Source organism: Trachemys scripta, chromosome 8, assembly GCF_013100865.1.
Source record: "Trachemys scripta elegans isolate TJP31775 chromosome 8, CAS_Tse_1.0, whole genome shotgun sequence".
NCBI classification, from domain to species: Eukaryota; Metazoa; Chordata; order Testudines; family Emydidae; genus Trachemys; species Trachemys scripta.
The window spans coordinates 49197621-49219364 of record NC_048305.1 but is presented as its reverse complement, the minus strand read 5'-3'; the positions used below and the strand labels follow the sequence as shown (position 1 = coordinate 49219364).

Sequence of the window (21744 nt, the reverse complement as noted above, 5' to 3'; positions counted from 1 at the left end):
GGAGGAGAATGCACAGCAGGCGAGCGTTGAATCCGTTCTCCCCGGCAACCAGGACCTTTTCATCACCCTGGAGCCAATACCTCCCAAGGCAGGTACCCCCGACCCTGAATGTGGAGAAGGAAACTCTGGTGAGTGCACATTTGTAACTACAGTACAGGGTTTAAAAGCAATAGTGTTTAATGTTTGATTGGCCTTGAAGACTTGGGATGCATTCATGGCCAGTACAATTACTGGAAAAGTCTGTTAACGTGTCTGGGGATGGAACAGGAATCCTCCAGGGACACCTCCATGAAGCTCTCCTGGAGGTACTCTGAAAGCCTTTGCAGAAGGTTTCTGGGGAGGGCTGCCTTATTTCATCCTCCATGGTAAGACACTTTACCACACCAAGCCAGTAGCAAGTAGTCCGGAATTACTGCAGCACAAAGCATGGCAGCGAATGGTCCTGGGTTTTGGTTGCATTCAAGCAACATTCGGTCTAGATCTTTCTGTGTTAGCCTCAGGAGAGTGATATCATTCATGGTCACCTAGTTGAAATAGGGGAATTTTTGTAAGGGAACAGTAAAAGGACCCCATTCATACTGAGCTATTTTTGCGTGGCTAAAAGGGATCATCCCTGAGAATAAAAACAACAAGGAGTCTGGTGGCACCTTAAAGACTAACAGATTTATTTGGGCATAAGCTTTCGTGAGTAAAAACCTCACTGCATCCGAAGAAGTGAGGTTTTTACTCACGAAAGCTTATGCCCAAATAAATCTGTTAGTCTTTAAGGTGCCACCAGACTCCTTGTTGTTTTTGTAGATACAGACTAACACGGCTACCCCCTGATACTTGACATCCCTGAGAATAGCCACCCGGCAGGGGGAGGGGTGAAGGGATCATCCCAAATAGCCACGTGGAGGTGTGGGGGTAGGTGTGTGCCTCACATCCACCCAAAACCCGCAGCCCCTCCTTTTAAATGGTAAACCCAACCGGCATTGCTTGCTATGGGAAAAAAGGGCCCTGAAGTTTGAAAACACTCCCTCATGTTATGAAGGCGTTAGAAGCCAAACCCGCATACCCTTTGGCTTACCATAGCTGCCAGGAAACCGAATTCTGTTCTCCCGCCGTGTGTGATGTGTCACCATTCTGGCAGGCACTCAATATAAAAGGCAAAATGCGACCTTGTACCTAAAGCACATGTGCTGTCTGCTGCAAATTGCTTGATTCACTGTGAAAGAGAGTCTCCCTTTTGTTCTCAGAAATGTATCATCTTAAATTTTACTCTCCCTTTTTATCCCCCCGCAGATGCAAATGTTTCTATGCTCCCCCTATCATCTCCGTCCCTGAGGTTATCGCAGATTAGAAGGCGAAAAAAAACACACTTGTGATGACGTTTTCTGAGCTCATGCAGTCCTCCCGCACTGACAGGGCACAGCTGAATGCATGGAGGCATTCAGTGGCAGTGTCTAGGAAAGCATTAAGTGAGCACGATGAGAAGAGGCAGGATGCAATGCTGAGGCTAATGGGGGAGCAAACGGACATGCTCAGGTGTCTGGTGGAGCTGCAGAAAAGCCAACAAGAGCACAGACCGCCGCTGCATCCACTGTACAACCGCCTTCCCTCCTCCCTAAGTTCCATATCCTCCTCACCCAGATGCCCAAGAACACGGGGGAGGCTCCGGGCACCCAGCCACTCCACTCCAGAGGATGGCCCAAGCAACAGAAGGCTGTCATTCAAACAGTTTTGATTTGTAGTGTGGCTACAATAAGCAATGTAGCCTTGTCCTTCCCTCCTCCCCCACCCCACCCTACCCCAACCTTATCAGTATCTCCTTTTTTCTTTTAATTAATAAAGAAAGAATGCATGGTTTCAAAACAATAGTGACTTTATTTCCTTTGCCAGCTGTGATCGAAGGGGGGAGGGTGGTTGGCTTACAGGGGGTGGGCTTGCATCAAGGAGAAACACACACAACTGTGACACTGTAGCCTGGCCAGTCATGAAACTGGTTTTCAAAGCCTCTCTGATGCGCAGTGCACCTACCTTTGCTCTTCTAATCGCCCTGGTGTCTGGCTGTTCAAAACTGGCAGCCAGGCGATTTGCCTCAACCTCCCACCCCACCATAAACATCTCCCCCTTACTCTCACAGATATTATGGAGCCCACAGCATGCAGTAATAACAACGGGAATATTGGTTGCGCTGAAGTCTAACCTAGTCAGCAAACAGCGTCAGCGAGCTTTTAAACGTCCAAAGGCACATTCTACCACCATTCTGCACTTGCTCAGCCTATAGTTGAACTGCTCCTTACTACTGTCCAGGCTGCCTGTATCTGGCTTCCTGAGCCAGGGGAGCAATGGGTTGGCTGGGTCCCCAAGGATAACTATTGGCATTTCAACATCCCCAACAGTAATTTTCTGATCTGGGAAATAAGTCCCTTCTTGCAGTTGCTCAAACAGCCCGGAGTTCCTAAAGATGAGAGCGTCATGCACCTTTCTTGGCCATCCCACGTTGATGTCGGTGAAATGTCCCTTGTGATCCACCAGTGCTTGCATCACCATTGAGAAGTACCTCATGCAGTTTAAGTACTGGCTGCCAAGGTGGTCCGGTCCCAAGATAGGGATGTGCATTCCATCTATCGCCTTACCACAGTTAGGGAAACCCATTGCAGCAAAGCCATCCACTATGACCTGCCCATTTCCCGCATTTGATAGCAGCAGCTCAGTGATTGCATTGGCTACTTGATTCACAGCAGTCCCCACAGTAGATTTGGCCACTCCAAATTGATTCCCAGCTGTCAGGCATGGCAAGCTTTCACATGGCTATCGTCACTCACTTCTCAACTGTCAGGGCAGCTCTCATCTTGGTATTCCTGCGCTTCAGGGTGGGGGAAAGCAACTCACAGAGTTCCAGGAAAGTGGCCTTACGCATGCGAAAATTTCGCAGCCACTGGGAATCATCCCATACCTGCAACAGTATGCAGTCCTACCAGTTTGTGCTTGTTTGCCGGGCCCAGAATTAACGTTCCACTCTATCAACCAGTCCCACTGCCGCCATGATGTCCCAATTGCCACCTCCCATGCTTTCAGGAATGTCTATGTTCATGTCCTCCTCAGAATCGTCCTCTTGCTGCAATCTCTGAGCCAGGTTCTGCACATACTGCAGTATAATGCGTGAGGTGTTTACAATGCTTGCAACAGCAGCAGTGAGCTGAGCGGGCTCCATGCTTGCCATGCTATGGCGTCTGCACGGGTAACCCAGGAAAAAAGGCACAAAATGATTGTCTGCAGTTGCTTTCACGGAGGGAGGAAAGGAGGGAGGGAGGGGAGACTGACAACATGTACCCAAAACCACCCGCGACAATGTTTTTGCCCCGCCAGGCATTGGGAGCTTAACCCAGAATTCCAATGGGCGGCGGAGACTGTGGGTTGATGCTAGCCATGGTAGTGAGGAAGCACTCCACCAACTTAATGCACTTAGTGGGGACATACACAATCAACTGTATAAAATCGATTTCTAAAAATTGACTTCTATAAAATCGACCTAATTTCGTAGCGTAGACATATCCTTAGACATTTTCCTACTGGTGCTTGAGATGTCCACACGACTTCCCACTAGCCCTTCATGTCTTTAATATTTCTGGTTATTGTTTAGCCATCACAAATTAGGCCCCTTTAATGTTAAAGGGTTTTCCTCCCTCAAATGCTAGGTTTACTTTTTCTAGCAGATTCCAGTTTTTCCTCTTACACAGCTTTACTTATACTCCCAAAAGGAAAAAAAGGTTTTCATCTTTTTTTCTGTGTGTTTTCACCAAACAAGATGAGACAGAGGCTACCAGATATGACATCTGTATTTCAATGTTTCTAGAGTTGAATTTAAAAAAAAAAAAAAATCTACATTTTCTTCAGCATTTGTACTTTCTTATCGGGGTTAATACAATAAAGGGTGAAGTGTGGTTCTACTGTCAGACGGGCAATCACTGCTGTGATAAGCTGTGGATTCTTGTCTGCACTGTTTCTTACAATGACTGTGGCTGAAAGAGACTGGAGTGACCAGACATGACTTTCTCTTCAAGAAACAGAGCATAGGGATACATTAGATTGACAGAGTCTGATCGCACTTGCAGACACAATTCCGTTTTGAAAATAAACTTGCTAAATAATTCCAAAGAGATCAAAATGCTGAACTCAGTGTATGATTTACTCTGTAAGGAATAGGATGCATGCAAGTGAAATGGGTGGCACTGATGTTCTCTTCTCCTCTGTTTGTTTTACTAACACAACTAAGAAATTGTTAGAGAAAGAAGACTAAATGGTTTGAGCCCAAACCGGAACACACTGTGATGATGAAAAGTAAATAAAATAATCTTTACCCCACCTCTGCTGAAGCCGTGAAATTGACAAAAAAGCCGGCTCCCCAGCCAGGCTGCTGCCCGGTCTCTGCTCCAACCCAAGCTGCCACCCAGGCTCCCAGTTCAGGCTGCCACCCAGGCTCTCTGCTCCCAGCCAAACTGCCACCCAGGCTCCCCACTCCTCACTGGGAGCACAGGAGCTGGCCAGACTCCGGGCGCAGATCTCCCCACCAGGAGCCCGGCTGCCCCCCAGACTCTCTACTCACCACCAGGAATGGGGGAGCCACACCAGGCTTCTCAGCTCCCCACTCCCCATTGGGAACGGGGCAGTTGCACCAGGCTTCTCAGCTCCCACTGACCGGACACCAGGCATGGACCTCCCCACCGGGACCTCGGCTGCCCCCCGACCCCCAGGCTCTCAGCTCTCCGCTCCCCACTGGGAGCACAGCTGCACCAGCGGCACTTGGCTGGGAGCTCAGCGCCTGGAGTCTGGTTTGCTGCCATGCTCCCAGCAGTGAACCAAGAGCCTGGTGGGGCAGCCAGGCTCCTGGAGGGGAGCTGAGAAGCCTGGTGCGACTGCCCCATTCCCAGCGGGGAGCTGAGAAGCCAGGTACGTCTACCTTGTTCCCGGTGGGGAGGGGCTGCCAAGCTCCTGGTGAGTAGTGGACTACCAGTGGGGAGATGCGTGCAGTGCCGAGTACCCTTGCTGTCAGCCCCGCACACTGCCCTTCTTAAGTCGGTGGAAGCGCACCTGGTGAGGATGCATACCATCACAGAGCAGTGTGGACATGAACCACCGCAATAATTACTGCAGTGGCTGTAAGTTGATCTAACGTAGATTCACTTAAGTTTATAGTGTATACATGCCCCAAGAAACTGCAACTCTGTTCTCTGGAGTAAGGCAGTGCTTGATTATTTTCTAACTGTCAGACCTAAGAGTTTAATGTACCAGAACTGTCTGGTAATTCTCCACTATCTGTGAAATACCAGGCTAACAGAAACAACATGTAATATTCACACTGTCTTTGGATGTTCTGATCTGGGGAAACAATGTAAAGTTCTACCACAGCAGTCTTATCTGAGCAACTGGTTGGTTGCCAGAAGCCAGATTTATTAAACTTGGATGAACTATCCATTTTAAAAATTAAATGGCTAACTGAACTTACACTTATTTAAAAGTCCATCCTGAAAAAATTAATCACTTGCAGCTAGTGCAAAACTACATTTATAAAGAGCAAGGTGCCTTGCTAGCGTCTTCAGCTTAACACATTCAGCATTCATTTAGAAATTAATCTGATAGAAACTGAGCAACAAATGACTAAATCTTCCAACAAAATGAGGTAAAAAAGGAAAATTAACAACATTTTTTGGACAAAAAGCATTTTTTCTGATTCAAGGATGGTGTCATTTTACCTCACAGAGTAGTAAATCAATGATGTGGAAGACCATGCAGAGTGGGAACTTGGCAGTAAAGAGGGTGAGAAACCACTGGGATGCATACATATGAGCTTCCAGGTTCAAGTCTGAGAAATGGCTATATAAATCAGGTAGCTGCTCCTAGAGTAAGAAAAAAAAAGGGGGGGGGGATGTTTAAATGTCACCCAAGGATCCTCCAGCTTCAGAAACACACTGCCAGCAAGGTTATTGGAGGCTTGAGAAAAGAGGAAAGTGAAATCCTGGCTCCATTAAAGCCAATGTGCATTTTGCCACAGACTTCAGTGGAGACAGGATTTCACCCTCATTTTTTGGCAGCTTCTCTGTGTTACCCACCACAGATTCTATCATGCTAGCTATTAAAAGCAAAATCAAATCAATAATATACTATGGGATTAGAGAGAGAAATTATAGGACATTAAATATGGAAAGATAGAGTAGTTGTGCCATGTATAACATGTGTGTAACTATCTATCTATTTTAAAAAATCGTTAATGCTTTTGTTATAAATGGTTTATTCTGGGAAAACAATGAAATTATGGACATTGGAGCAGGAAGTTTAAATCAGCCTCAGAGATCATGAAAGATAAAAAACATTAACAACCAGACAACAAGGCAAGTTCCACAGGCCAGGAATGCAGTATACACCAACTACCAGGTATGTAGTAATGTCAATTGTAGATTATATACATTGGTCATTAAAAATGCATTTACTCGATAAAGTTCATTGTAGCTGTTTGGTACAAATATTGAAAAAAACATACTGAGAACAAATTAATGTATTTTTTTAAATACATTAAAGCAACACTTTATCTAAAAAGTATCAGTAAATTATAAACATACACAAATTGTCATCCTGGAAAGTGAGTTCAAAGGGGTTGTGTGCCCAAGATTGTATTTTAGTTTTTAAATCTCAGAAAGGGAAGTTTGCAGAACAGTTGTATTTTTACTCTGGTTAACTGAATCCAACAGCAAGCTTCCATTATTGTAACTGCACCAGAGGTCAAATCTTAATGGACTGTTAATAATGGCTTATTAGTCAGGACAACAGCGTATAAAACTTGTAATATTTCAGAGTTAAATTGTTTTTAATACAAAAAATTAAAATGTGAGGAAAAACTAAACACATATCGAGTCACAATAAGATGACCCGTGGCTTGCAAAATTATCTGTGGTGGATTTATTTTTCATATTCATAGAATTGTCCCAACTTGTATAATATCTTAACTCATAATGCAAGTCATGCAAACCAAGACAATCCTATACCAAAATATTCTCATATTCTGTTAGAACTCAGAAGTTCTACTGTAGTCGCATCAATTTAACAAATAAAAAGAGAAGGGGAGAGAAAACCATAAATATCTTCTCTTTGAATCAAAAAAGTTCGCAAGAGTAAGTATATGGAAGCCAAAAGAAAACAGACACAGACCCAACCACAATGTTTGGCTTTAGATCTTAAATGTCCCTCACTTTGGGGCTCTTAGGATTCAAGAATTTGGTCCAATACACTTCTGAAAGGAGAAAGTTGTATTTTTCTAAAGCTGTAAGAGAAGAGTTTACCTCTTCCCCACCCAATATTACCACGTATGAAAGGACAAGAGTTCTTGATCCTGGTCCTACCTGCATTAGTTTCTCTAGTTGGTAAAATTTGCAGTGAAGATCTTCAAAGTTATTTTTGTAGAGGTCTCGCAAGCCATAGTCATACATGATCTTCACCAGCACACAAAAGGCCTGCTCCTCTGGCATCTGCAAGGAGAAATACACAAAGAGTCTTTGAATGACAATGCAGAGATTTGAAATATCATAGCTGTAAAATTTTAAAATTCCCTTTGCCCAAGGGATTGTAAGAGAGTCTGAAAAAAATATAAATGTTTCAATTTTTTAAAATTCAAAATTACCTTTAATTTTGAAATTTTCTGAAATTTTATTTTTTAAAACATTAAAAAGCTTGAAATAAAAACCAAATGTTTTATTTTAGGTCAAAATAAATGTTTTGTTTGATCTGAAACTCATACTTTTCCTCTTTTCAATTCATCACAATTTTTGAAAAAGTTTGGTTTTGAGTCAACCTGAAACAAATTTTAAAAAAATATTTGAACTGCCAGCAAACCAGAAAAAAAGAACAGGTGTACTTGTGACACCTTAGTTTTTGCTGATCCCGACTAACATGGCTGCTACTCTGAAACCTGTCAGAAAAAAAGAGTTATTCACACAGTTCTATTAGCTACCAAAAAATCTTAGGGGAATAATTTATTCTCCTTGAGGAAAACATTAGTTAGGCCTTGTCTATACTGATTTGAAACAGTGTTAGGATCTTTCTTCAGAACCTTATTCAAACACAGTGTAAATAGTATTATAGTCTCAATTCAACGCTTGGGGCTGTAAATGCACAACTGCCATTAGCATTGCCACTACAAAGGTAAATGAGAATATTTAGCTTAGCTGGTACATAATTCTCATCTAGAAAACCACGGTAAAAAACAAATTGTCACCAAAACAGTCTTTGTCAAACTGGACATTAGACAAACACTTCTCAAAAATTCTAGGCTATATCAGGCCCTCATGGGAAAAAATGCAGAAAGGGAAAATTACAGCCAACTTCCAGGTGCATTAAGCAGTCCCGGGTCAGGTTTTCCATGACTGAGGATGCAACAATGAGCTTGGCCCTCCAAACATGTGATCATTCTGAGACCTCTTCCAGCAGCATGACTCCCTCAGAAGCCCTGCTACACCATGTCCAAACCTCCTCATCCAAATGATACTGAACGCTTTAATCCCTGCTGGGGCTCTACTCAAGACCCACTTAGGGGCTGCACTAAATCAGTCAACCTCACTTTTGGAGTTGTGCTGCCTGGCTGCATGCCCTAATGGGAGGGGAGGTTGTGGGAAGTCTTGTGTCATCATAGCCTCCCTTGACAGTATCCCTGACTTCAGGGGATACCGTAACAGGGTATGTGTGAGCGGAAGCTATTCCAGACACAAATCAGGACTTTAATCACAAGAATGTCTTACTTCTGCAAATACCACATAAGTGCCAATGAACAGAAACTACTTCTGAATATCTGAGTGACAACTCTTGACCTTTTACTATTTCTGCTTGCACGCAGAATCTCTCTCTAGACAAATGTCAGCAGTGGATAAAAGCTGAATAGTTTTCTTCAAAGAGAATTTCAGTCCCTTTTTATTGACTTCTAAGATTTTTACTTTTTAGTGCCCAGACTAAGATCACGCCTTGCCCCTAGGCCAAAACTGGTGCTGAGTCCTTTCTTTTTAGCCAGTTTACATGAAAGTAGCTGTTGAACCTCAAGAACTGCCAGCCCAGCTGCCAAGTGTCTGTGCAGACTAAGATCAGACATAATAAGCTGTTATGAGATCTTAGATCTCTTGCCACAATTTTATCTGACAAAATGAACCCCTATGGAGGACAGATAAAGGCTGGAGACCAAGTTAAAAAGAGAAATTAATAGCTTTATCCTGCATGAAGAGTTTGGGGACTTGGGTCTGTTCTTTCTAAAACATAAATGTAAACTTCTTTTACTTGTTCATATACTAACAAGGAAATTATGTTCACACACATGTGCATGTTCACCCAGACACATGCATGCACACACACATTCATCCCCATCCAACACATATGGTGTGTTGGCACTGCAAAAAATAAATAAATAAATAAATAAAAGTGTGTTCTTAACTCAGGTTAAAATAGCACGGAAAACATAGTAACTCAGGTTTTAACTTGGGTTAGCAGGTGAAGTTTAAACCTCTAAGGGAACCTGGGGTTGAACTCAAGCTGCAAACCCAAGTTAAATGCCAAATTGCTGTGTATTCACTGGTATTTTAACCCAAGTTAAGAATAGACCTTCTTTTGCGATGAAGACATACCTACAAGGAGTAGGGAGGGATTGGGAGTTTGTTGTGAGGCCAAGTCTTTTACAGGGAGAGGCCATGGAGACTTCACTCTTAGGGGATAGGGATTTCCCCAGTATTACCAATCCCAAGAGTCCAAAATCATGAATCAATCCCCCAAATTTATGTTGTTATTATTAAGCCAATGAAATTTTAAAAAATAAATGTTGGTTTCTTTTAATTTGCTTTGTTTTTTTGAGCTCATTTTCCAACCATGATTGCTAAAAACTTACCAATTTGTTAATAATGAGAACTAAGATTCTAACATAGTCACATGAATTGAAGAGCTGGGCTTCAAGAAGCACACAAAATAATGTGAGTTCTGTGGTAAAATCACGACAGCTGGAGACAAATGGTTCCCTGTGATTGGGAAATCTCTGCTCATATTTTGGTGGGGATTTCTCCAGAAGAACTATGAAGACCCAAGATGGAGGTTCAGGCTACCAATCCACCCCTAGACGACAACTGCAGAGGGAGGAAAAAGCACCCCCTATCCCAGAAGAATACAAAAGGCCTGGGGACAATGGGACCATGTAGAGATTAACAAGGCTTAGAGAGGTTCAGAACAGACTCAGTAAGCATTCAGGACAATGGACTGGCTGGGAATGGACAATCTGGGGGAGCTAGGAGCTTGAAGGATGCGATCATCTACCTCTCCCCCACCGGAGCTCCTAAGCTACATCAGAGAGAATTTGCTTCCTCCCCTTCTCTGATCATTTCAGTTTCATTTCTTATTAGGAATGTATGTATTATATAGGCGTATTAAAATGGGTGTAATTGCCATTTGGTGGTCCCTAGAAATACCTTTCAAATTTAATCACAAACTCTAAAAACACTCAAAGGCAATTCTACATAGTAATGCCAATGTAACATCACACATTTGGAGATAAGGGGAGCCAAATGAAAATTCATCATATTTGGAATTTGGCAGCTTATTCATTTTTTGAACACTTGTGTCTCTACAAATAACTTATCTTATCTGAACCAAACTTTAAAAAAAAAAAAAAAAGTCTACTGTTGGGTAAGAAATGCTATGTAAAATATCTGATGGAATGTTTGATTTTGGAATATATGGGAGTGAGGTGGGGGGGAGGGTGATAATGTCGTTCTAGTTTCAATTGTGTCTATAAAAAGACTATCCTCTCTCCACAATGCTCTTATTGGGTATCAGCTGCTTAGATCTTCAAGACGTCATAGTTGCCTTTTAAGAAGATAATACTTATGCCTGAAACAGTCTGAATTTTTCTTTTAGACATCTTACTTCGTAACTTATTTCCTCTTGGGCTGTCCGTGTGAGGGATAAATCTTTAGGGGTCTTCTAAAGAACCGTACTCTAAATGGAAATAAATTCTGAGAGTGATTAATGTGATGTTACCAACAAAAGCCTGGCACTGAAAACAAGCAATAGCCTGCATAACTGTTTTTTTAAAATGCTCTTCACAATATCCCATTTCTTAACTCCATAGATGTATCAATAAATTTGTTTAGCAGCTTGTAAATATCTAATATTTTTCAACTGTTCTAGTATCTTGGAAATTAAAGATGACAATACAAATTAACAATCAAGCATGTCTTTCAATGAATGGGTCAAATCCTTTATTTAGTTTTTGCTCATGTGGAGATTTAAAAGTGACTTGGAAGCACAAGACCTCTTGAAAGTCAATGGCACTTATGCTCCATTTGGGTGAGAATCCCACCCTCGGACAAGTTCGCACTAACTTCAATAAGAGTTTGCCTGGTAAGGACTAGGTTAAAATGAAATGAAAATCCATTAAAAACTTCAGGATTTGGCAAACAAAGTATTCAAAAAAGTATTCTTTACCATCAAATAAAAACTGACCACTACAAAATATATAATAGCTTCGATTATAACAAAACTTAATTATTCCTGACCTAATGGTTTCTTAAGAACATAAGAATGGCTATAGTGGGTCAGACCAATGGTCCACCTATCTAGCTCAGTATCTTGTCTTCTGACAGTGGCTGGTGCCAGAATCTTCAGAGGGAAATGAACAGAACAGGGCAATTATCCTGTGTTCAATCCCCTGTCATCCAGTCCCAGCTTCTGTTTGTTTTAAACCTGCTGCCTATTAATTTCATTGGATGACCCCAGTTTGTATTGTGTGAAGGGATAAATAACATTTCCTTATTCACTTTCACCACATCATTCATGATTTTATACACCTCTATCATAGCCCCTCTGTTAATTGTCTCTCTCCTAAATTGAACAGTCCCAATCTTTTTAATCTATCCTCATATGGGAGCTGTTCCATACCCCTAATCATTTTTGTTGCCCTTCTCTGCACCTTTTCCAATTCTAATATATCTTTTTTGAGATGGGATGACCTGAACTGCACAAAGTATTCAAGTGTGGAGGTACCATGGATTTATATAGTGGTATTATATCATCTTCTGTTTTATTGTCTATCCATTTCCTAATAGTTTCTAACATCATGTTAGCTTTATTAACTGCCACTGCACATTGAGCAGATGTTTTCAGAGAACTAGCCAAGATCATTCTTGACTGGTAACAGCTAATGTAGACCCCCATCATTTTGTATGTATAGTTGGGATTATGTTTGGCAATGAACATTATTGTTCATTTATTAACATTGAATTTCATCTACTATTTTGTTGCCTAGACACCCAGCTTAGTGGGATCCTGTGACGTACCCATGTACCCTTTGTAACTCTTCACTGTCAGCTTTGGACTTAATGATCTTGAGTAATTTAGTATTGTCTGCAAACTTTGCCACCTCACTTTTCACCCCTCTTTCCAGATCATTTATGAATAGGGCCCTACCAAATTCACTGCCATGAAAAAAGCATAACGGACTGTGAAATCTGGTCTCTCTCCATGAAATCTGGTCTTTTGTGTGCTTTTATTCTATACTATACAGATTTCACAGGTGAGACCAGCATTCCTCAAATTGGGGTCCTGACCCAAAAGGGAGTTGCAGGGGGGGGTCACAAGGTTATTTTAGGGAAGTTGCAGTATTGCCACCCTTACTTCTGCGCTGCCTTCAGAGCTGGGCAGCTGGAGAGCATTGGCTGTTGGCTGGGCGCCCAGCTCTGAGGGCAGCACCCCACCAGCAGCTGTGCAGAAGTAAGGATGGCAATACCATACCATGCCACCCTTACTTCTGTGCTTCTGCCTTCAGAGCTGGATGACCAGAGTGTGACGGCTGCAGACCAAGGACCCAGCTCTGAAGGCAGCAGCGCAGAAGTAAAGGTGACAATACTATGCATCCGAAGAAGTGGGCTGTAGTCCACGAAAGCTTATGCTCTAATAAATTTGTTAGTCTCTAAGGTGCCACAAGTACTCCTATTCTTCTTTTTGCGGATACAGACTAACACGGCTGTTACTCTGAATACTATACCATGCCATCCTTACTTCTGCGCTGCTGCTGGCAGCGGCTCTGCCTTCAGAGCTGGGCTCCCAGCCAACAGCTGCCACTCTCCGCCTGCCCAGCTCTGACAGCTGCACTGCTGCCAGCAACAGCGCAGAAGTAAGGGTAACAGTACTGCAAACCCCCCTACAATAATCTTGTGACCCCACCCCCCGCCCCACACAACTCCTTTTTGGATCAGGTCCCCTAGAGTTCCAACACCGTGAAATTTCAGATTTAAATATCTGAAATCATGAAATTTACGATTTTTAAAATCCCATGACTGTGAAATTAACCAAAATGAATCGTGAATTTGGTAGGGTCCTAGTTATGAATATGTTGAACAGCACTGGTCCCAGTATAGATCCCTAGGGGACCCCGCTATTTACTGCTTTCCATTGTGAAAAATGACCATTTATTCCTAGCCATTGTTTCCTATTTTTAACCAGTTAATGAGCCATGAGAGGGCCTTCTCTCTTATCCCATGACTGCTTACTTTGCTTCATATCCTTTAGGGAGGGATCTTCTGAAAGGCTTTCTGAAAGTCCAGGTATACTATATCCACTGGGTCACCCTTGTCCACGTGCTTGTTGACACCACCAAAGAATTCTAATTGATTGGCAAGGCATGATTTCCCTTTACAAAAGCTGTGTTGACTCTTCCCCAACATATTGTGTTCATCTACGTGTCTGAAAAAAATTGTTCTTTACTATAGTTTCAACCAATTTGCCTGGTACTGAAGTTAGGCTGACTGGTCTGTAATTGCTGGGATAGCCTCTGGAGACTTTTTTAAAAATTGGAGTTACATTAGCTATTCCACAGTCATCTGGTACAGAGGCTGATTTAAGTAATAGGTTACCTACTACAGTTAGCTCTGCAATTTTATATTTGAGTAGTTCATATTCTTATTTGTAGATGAACCACATATTTGTAGAGATATAAGCACATGTACTTTCTCTTGGCATCAGGCAAAAAGGATTCCACAGGGAAGGAAAAAATGGACACAAAAACTAGCAGTGGTGAATATTTGACCAAGTGAGTATTTTCACCAAGTTACAGTACTAAATTTTTAAAATTGCTTCAGCTTCATCATGTCAGAGCTTTCACTTTGTAATTTACTCACATGCAGCAGCAACACCGCAGCAAGGAAGGACTGTCCCTGACAATAGCCAATGTCTTCATCATAAACAGAGTATGCCTAGAAAAAAAATAAAGGCAAGTTTAATTTCTTTACTGAATATTTAAAATCCAAGTATCTCTTGTCGCAAAATGCAGTATAACTAATGCAGTATTCAGATCATGTGATATTCTGGAGCTAGAGGCACTGAAGTGCATGGAATTGTAACCACTTTGGTGTAGGCTTAATGTGCATTAAATAAAACATTTATAGATCGCTGCTTGTCCTTTACTGACACTGTATATTTTCAAATGTGCTGAAAATGTTGGGCCTTATTCTCCTCCCATTTAAACCAGTGTGAATCAGCAGTAATTTCACTGAAAGCAATAGAGTTACATCAGTGTAAAACTGATAAGAGAGGAAAATTAGAACAGTTACCTTTAAAAAAGCCAAACAAACTGTTACATGATAAAATTCTGGGCCCTGAGAGTGTTAAGAAGAAAACCACCAAAGGTAATTTGAAATGGAAATTTTCTCTATATGACAGCTGTCCCTGCCTTATTAGCATACTGAAAAGGAATAATAATACTCAACTGCAGATAACAAGGTTGTAATTCCATGGAGGATTTCAGATGACATCATAGGAATGAGGCTTAAGACAATGTTTTCCAAAGATTTGAAAGCTTCCCTTCAGGAAATGAAACCAACTGCACCCCCTTCAAGCCATCCTGGCATTGTTAAAAGTCTATCAACATTTTAGAATTTTAATTAAAAGGCTTTAAAATACAATTTGATCTATGTCCTTATATTTTTATTTTGTAGATCTTAATAATGATACCTACTCTCCTTTCCTACATGCTTTCAAAAGCAGTGAAACAGTTACCGTAGACACGAAAAGAAAATATCGACATCTGAACTGGAACTCACTGAAATGAAAGGTTCTGTTCAGACCTCAGAGCTTTTGAAGTTCTCTGAAAGCTCAGGCAGACATCACATCAGTTGCATTTTAGCTCATGTTTTGAAAAGTTTCTTCACAACCATAACAGCTAGAGACTACTTTAAAAAAAAAAAAAAAAGCTGAAACTGGAGGAAAAGCTGCTTCACCTAATTCTCCACTGGTGTAAGATTCCTGAGAGATCGTATGCCAATCATGAGGTTAGCATTGCACCTGTGTAGCTCTAACTTGTGCTGCAGCTGGGCATTTCTGAATCAGGGAGTTGCAAACAGCTCCCTGCCTAGCCCTCGCACTCTCTGTGAAGAATCAAGCTTTTCAGCCATAAACTCTACAGATATGATATGAGTAACTGGGTAGCATGAGTAACCTAGTGATATAATTCACATGGAAGTTTCATGTTGCCTGTATTCCTGAGGGTACAATTAATGACATGCAGCAATAGTTTTATTATTGCACTATTCATCCAGGTCATCCCAATATCTGACTAATGTCCCAGATGTTGCTTTGATTATGTTGTTGCATCGCCAAAACAAGTAAAACATGTATTGTAATTTTAAAACAAATCCACACCCACACGACATTCTCATTAAACCATCAATGTAAGTGATGCTTTGCCTTCTGTACACAAATGATCTGCTATAGAGATAAAGTACAGGATAAACACAAGACTAATCAAAAAGAAATTTTCAACATCTGTCTCTGATGCTCTGCTAACATTTTGCACTTTGCTTCAGTTGAAAGTGGTTTTTTAGGAAGTTTTTTCTTCTTTGGGAGATACTACATTTTGAACACCCAGAAACATGATAGTACCTCACAAAATAAAACAGACATAGTCCTGCCCCAAATAATAAATTTAATTTTAATATGACACAAATAGCAAGAGCCATAGACATAGGCTATGTCTCCACTACCATAAGTGCGAATCACAAAACTGTCTCCACACCCTCACAAACAGCTGATCTTGTAAGATAATGGTTTGAATTGGGACCCTACATTAGTGTTTTGTTTCTAAGTCTCAGATGAGACAAGGTTGCAAATTCTACTTAGCTGGGGATAAACTGGATAGTGTGGGAAATATTCACATGCAGCTTTTTGAAAGGTGTGGTAACACATGAAAGGTAGAATTATACATTATAGTCATATCTTGGACCAGATTTTTTTTGGACAACCTTGCCTTTGTATCAAAAAGGATATTCACAGCATTGGGAGAATTACCAATATAACCCACAATGTTTTCACAGAAACCAAATTCTGTATTTTCTGTTCTTCTGGAGCCCCTCTAAACTAAAAAGTAAAAAAGATTCTGTGGGTGAAGTTGCCATCATCAAGTGCAGTCAGTAGCAATGAACCCTCTTCTTAGTCACGGGGAGGCAGGGCCAGCTCCAGGGTTTTGGCCGCCCCAAGCACCCACAAAAAAAAAAAAAAAAAAAAGCCGCGATCACGATCTGCGGCGGCAATTCGGCGGAAGGTCCTTCGCTCCTAACGGGAGTGAGGGACCATCCGCCGAATTGCCGCCGAATAGCTGGACCTGCCGCCCCTGTCCGGAGTGGTCACCCCAAGCACCAGCTTGCCAAGCTGGTGCCTGGAGCCAGCTCTGCGGGGAGGAAAGCCATTTCCACTTTTGTTTCAAGTTCTTTTGGCAGATTTTTATTGCAAGAAGACCCATCTAAAACTTTCATGTAGTGCATCTTCATTGGGATCTTGTTGCAGTGCTTACAGTGGATGATGGCAGAGGAGCTAAAGAGCATTAAGATACATATCAGATTCTTTTACTGCTGGTCCATATTTCAATCATTAAATGCATGGCTCTCCCACAGCCCCTAGTACTTGCCCAATAAAAGCACAAAATGCTGAAATATTTTGGGAATTTCAACAAAAGTGAACTTGCATCTCAAAGAAAATATCCTGAAACTGTTCTTTGCTACTGCTGAAAATTAAATAAATTTGATAGTGACCATCTCATATAGTTCAGTGAGAGTAATAGATTTGTCATGAGTTCTAACAAAACATTTGTCCTGCAAAATATTTGCTGAATTAACTGCTTCCATTTTGGCACTGAGGCTGGCAACAACTGTAGCACAATCTGAGGCAGACTCTGGTGTTAACGACATACACAGCAGCAAATAAGGGGGCTGTGTTGGTAACAATGGGGCAGCTAATGTAGTTTTTCTCGTTTCAGAAATGTCATCACTGTTGCCCACAATGTCATGTGTCACACTCACTAGCACGTTTCTCACTGTCATAGCTCCAGGCAAGATGACAGGTTCTTAAAATATCAATGTGGTCTGAAAAACAACTATGCTTGCTCTTACTCATCTGAAGCAACCAGCTACAAAGAAAGAAAATAATTGCTTTTAAATATCATGGATAAATCTTCCAAATCAGGGGTTTCCAGTTTCATTTATACATTGTGGCATATGAAATCAAAACCATCTGGGTCTATCACACAATATCTCAGTGGATGGGTTACTTACCTCTCTCAAAAGCTGAGAGAAATTTGTCCTAGCTGACAGTTAACTTCTCTGGCCAACAGCCCTAACACAATTCTCAATGATTTCTGCCAAGAAAGTCTAAAACTGATATAAATGGGAGCTGCAAAGCATGCAGTGTCTCTAAACTATCCCCCTTTTTGCCCTTGATTGGCAGAAACTAAGGAAGAAGTAGCTCTGTAAAGTAACAATTTTAGAAAGTTTTTATGAACAGTGTTCATTAAATGTCTCTCTTAAAAGGAGCCCACATGTGTCCTATACAGGGAGTCTCATGCACTCATATTTCCTACTGCATTCCAGCTACCCTTGCTGGAAACTAGCTGTGGCCCATAGACAGTATCTTTGTATCTATACAGCTTACTAATCTTTTGGTTGTATTAAACACGGAGTAACCAGAACAGAGACCACAACAGCCCAGATCCATTCTTTTTATCATCTGCTCAAATGCGAAGAGATTAACATCCTCAATTAGATAAGGAAACAGATTCACATAAACAGCTTAATACTAAAACTGAAACCTGATTACTAATTTCGACAAATTTAGCTGCTGAGGTTACAAGGTAGGAGAACTCCATAGTGCTTCATAACTGGCAGGAGCTGTCATTCTTGTAAATGGATGCTAGTTTGGGTAAGTGTTTAATTAAAATTGGTCTCCTGGTCTACTAACCCAAGCACTGGATCAATATAAAATGTTTTTTAATTAAGAGTTAAAATGGAATGGATTCTGGACATGTCCTAACCAGTGCCAGGATTTGTTAAAAAAAAAAAAAAAAAAAAAAAAAGTGTTAATTAAGAAAAAGCAATAAGGGAATATGTTTTTTTCATCTGAATTCCCACATGTCTACCAGTCTGTGGTTACTTAATCCCTTATTTATTTAGTACTTCCTAAAGTTGTTTCATATCTGCCTTTTAAAGAGCAGTGCCGTTCAGTAGCAAATACCCAAAGAAATAGCCAGTCATTTATTTTCAGCATTATAACAACATCCACTATTTTTTTCACACTTTGAAGAACAGTAACACAAAACTAATAAAGGATAGACATTACACAGGATTCTATCTGTGGCGGGCAATAATTACATAATAGTTAATTGATTTAAAAATAGCAACAGCTAACTAGTTCAAAGAGATTTTAAAACAAGTATGTTCTATGTCAATTAATTATTGTTAAAATATTCTGGTACAGAAAACAGGAAGTATTCGTGAGGTAAATGTTCCCTTTTCATCATCAGATTTTCATTTCATGGTACAGAACTTGTAGATAGAAACATAGAAACTGTGATAACAGATCAGACTAATGTTTCCTCTATTTCAGTATCCTACCAGATGCTTCAAAGGAAGGTGCAAAAAACCACAAAATGGATAATTATGGAGTAACATGCCCATCGGGGGAGTTTCTGCCTAACCTCAGGAAGTTAGAGGTTGGCTTACACTCTGAAGCATAAGGATATACATCCCTTGTAATTTTTAAAATCTTTTCTTATGTAACTGTGTATATGTTCTTATTGTTCACATAAATGTCTAACCCCTTTTAAATTCTTGATACACTCTTGGAACTCACTGCCACAAGATATCAAAACCACAAGTAAATAGTACGGAAAAGATGAAAAACTTCAGTACTGGCTAGTAATCAATTAAAGAAATGTCAGGCAGTCATATTTAGGCAGGATTTGGATAATTTACCTAGCACCTGCTAGTCTGAGCACTAAGCCTTCTCGCCAAGGTAAAAAAGACTCGTGCTGCCAGGTACCAAAGACAAAATCATGAGGGCTAGAGATTTTTTTTTTAAATGAAACATTTGATTCTGAAGAAATTAATAGCATTCGCCCAGGAAAGTTTCATCCTCATCCCAGGTGAGTGGATTTTTCAAGCTTCATGTTTAGGATATTTCAAAATACAACGTTTTATTTTGTTTTTTGTTCTTGTTCTTTTGTTTCAGTTGTTTTTTGTTCAGTAACTTGTAAAACTTTACATTGCAGAGCATCGCTACAAACTTTACTTCATCAATTTACCCTCAACAATAAGGGTGCTACCTACAGGGACTATCACAATATTATGCAACTAACAAGACCATCCACAGAATTTTTCAAGGCAACACCCTTTTAGGAGCACCTAGGTTGCTTTCCAGACCTCTTAAGACAAAATCATGCTTCCAGTGAAGTCAATGGGACTTTTATCATTTATTTGAATAGGGACAGGATTTGTCCTTTAATGACCTGAGACAATTTAGCAAACCTTTATGCTGGTATTCTTCTCTGAATGCTACTCAGAAATCTTTGCTTACTGTCATAAGTGAAGAGTGAGATTCCTACACCTTCCCCTCCTCCCACAATGATATAGGATTTTTTTAAATTAAAAGAACAGACTTCTGAACAGACAGGCTGTAAGTCTCTCCTGGGCAATCTTGTTCAACTCATTAATAACAATCAGAAACTGAGCCATCTCTACACGATCAATAGCTTCTTTATAACAGCTATCAGTCTTCTAGAACTTGTAAGGGATTTTCAAGTTATCACAACATCTATAGCACTTTGTGGGATCAACATAGCCTCCTAAAATAGCACTACTGATATGGAGTAGTCTGCTGATCCAAATAGAAGAATGCAGAAGTCTACGGTCAACAGAAATGCTCTTTAAAAAAACTGTTATAGAAAATTGATTGAGATCCGAACCTTAACAGAATTAAGTAGATTTAAAAATTAGAAATATATACATTTCAAAGGTGAACAGAAAGACTTCTGGCTTGAACTTAAACCCTCAGATTTCTCTGATTCTGCTGCTACTGTGGATGATGTCACTAACATGAAAGCAGGCTAAGGAATGCATCTCAAAGCTCCAAAGTGAGATGAACTTTGATCATTTTGCCTTCCCAATCAAGAAAATTGATTCAGACATGATAGCTCAGCTCTCCCAAGGTTCCATTGTACTCAGAACCCATAAAACTTCCACATACTACCTAGGAAATGTGAAATTACAATCATATTGCCAATTTGCCTTTAACACAGTGAGTCAGTCACACTAAACTACAATAGATGACATTCAAATATCCTTCTATACCTTCCAATTCGGGAAGATCTGCATTTTTTCCAGAGCTCGCATTTACCCCTCATCTTCACACCAGTGTAAGCACACAACAGAGCTACCCTCTTTCTGGCAAAAGTCATGGATGGAGCTTCCTTAGAATCGGGTAACAGCATCTTTCTCTCATCTGCAAGGGTCACTGGTGAACAACAAAGCAAGCTTCTCCTCCCATGAGTAAGTATCAAGCATACTGGATGCAGAGGACATCAAGAGACTGGGAGTCAAAGGCAGGTTTTCAGGACTACTGCAATCACAGCTTGCTTTTTATTATCTATTTTTGTGTCAGTACCATATTTCTAAGGATGGTCTGAGGGATATGCCAACAATTTGTGATGAAGGAATTAAACCTTTATATTACCAAAGTTATACTCTAATAGAACTGGCTTTAGATTATATTATACTTGTATTAACAGAATTACACTGCACTTCAATGACACCGTACTTCCAGGGGCTGATTTTGAATTAAGTTTCTTTTTTCTATGCAACAGTGGGTCTTATATAAGAATCTGAGCTCTTTGCCATTTCCTTATACACAAGCAGGCTCCCACCTAAAGCAGTGTCAAAGTGGGAGCAGTAGGGTTTTAACCTCTCTTTGCTCTGAACTGCCTTTTCTGACCCTCATATAATTCACCTCTCTTCTTCCTTCTGCTCTGCCCACAGCAAGAATCTTTATATTGCTCTCATAATTGGATTGCAGGAGAAAGTATATTGCACAGAAAAAGCAACACTGCTCTCTCACCAATGGCTAGGGTATTCAAACAGACTGTGCATGCTGTAACAGAGTCTGCTGGAGTCTTGGAGTATCACCTCAGGAACTGTCTTCAGTCCCCAGGCAGCAGTGTGACTATCCCAAGGTTCCACCTGAGCTTGGAGCTGTGTGTCTCTCATTTAAGAGTTTATAGCGCTGAGAGGTTAGGAAGTTATTTACTTCATGTTTGATCTCTTAATAATTTGGGTTGTACAGTAATTTACAACTCTGCACCCAAATCAGTTGAATAGCTGATTGTACGTCCAGGTTGCAGAATAACAGTATTCCTACTACTTTATCTAA

General features: G+C 40.8%; 1 protein-coding gene across 4 annotated transcripts in view; it reads right to left on the bottom strand.

The window, feature by feature from the left end:
• Positions 1-21744, bottom strand: part of RABGAP1L (RAB GTPase activating protein 1 like) — a 544030-nt gene that overhangs the window by 142069 nt on the left and 380217 nt on the right. For all 4 annotated transcript variants that reach the window (XM_034779149.1, XM_034779151.1, XM_034779152.1 and 1 more), the window contains exons 15-17: positions 14178-14252; positions 7380-7505; positions 5739-5882 (exon numbers count right to left, since the gene is read on the bottom strand). In XM_034779149.1, coding sequence (XP_034635040.1) covers positions 5739-5882; positions 7380-7505; positions 14178-14252 — 345 coding nt within the window. The remainder of the gene's footprint in view (positions 1-5738; positions 5883-7379; positions 7506-14177; positions 14253-21744) is intronic.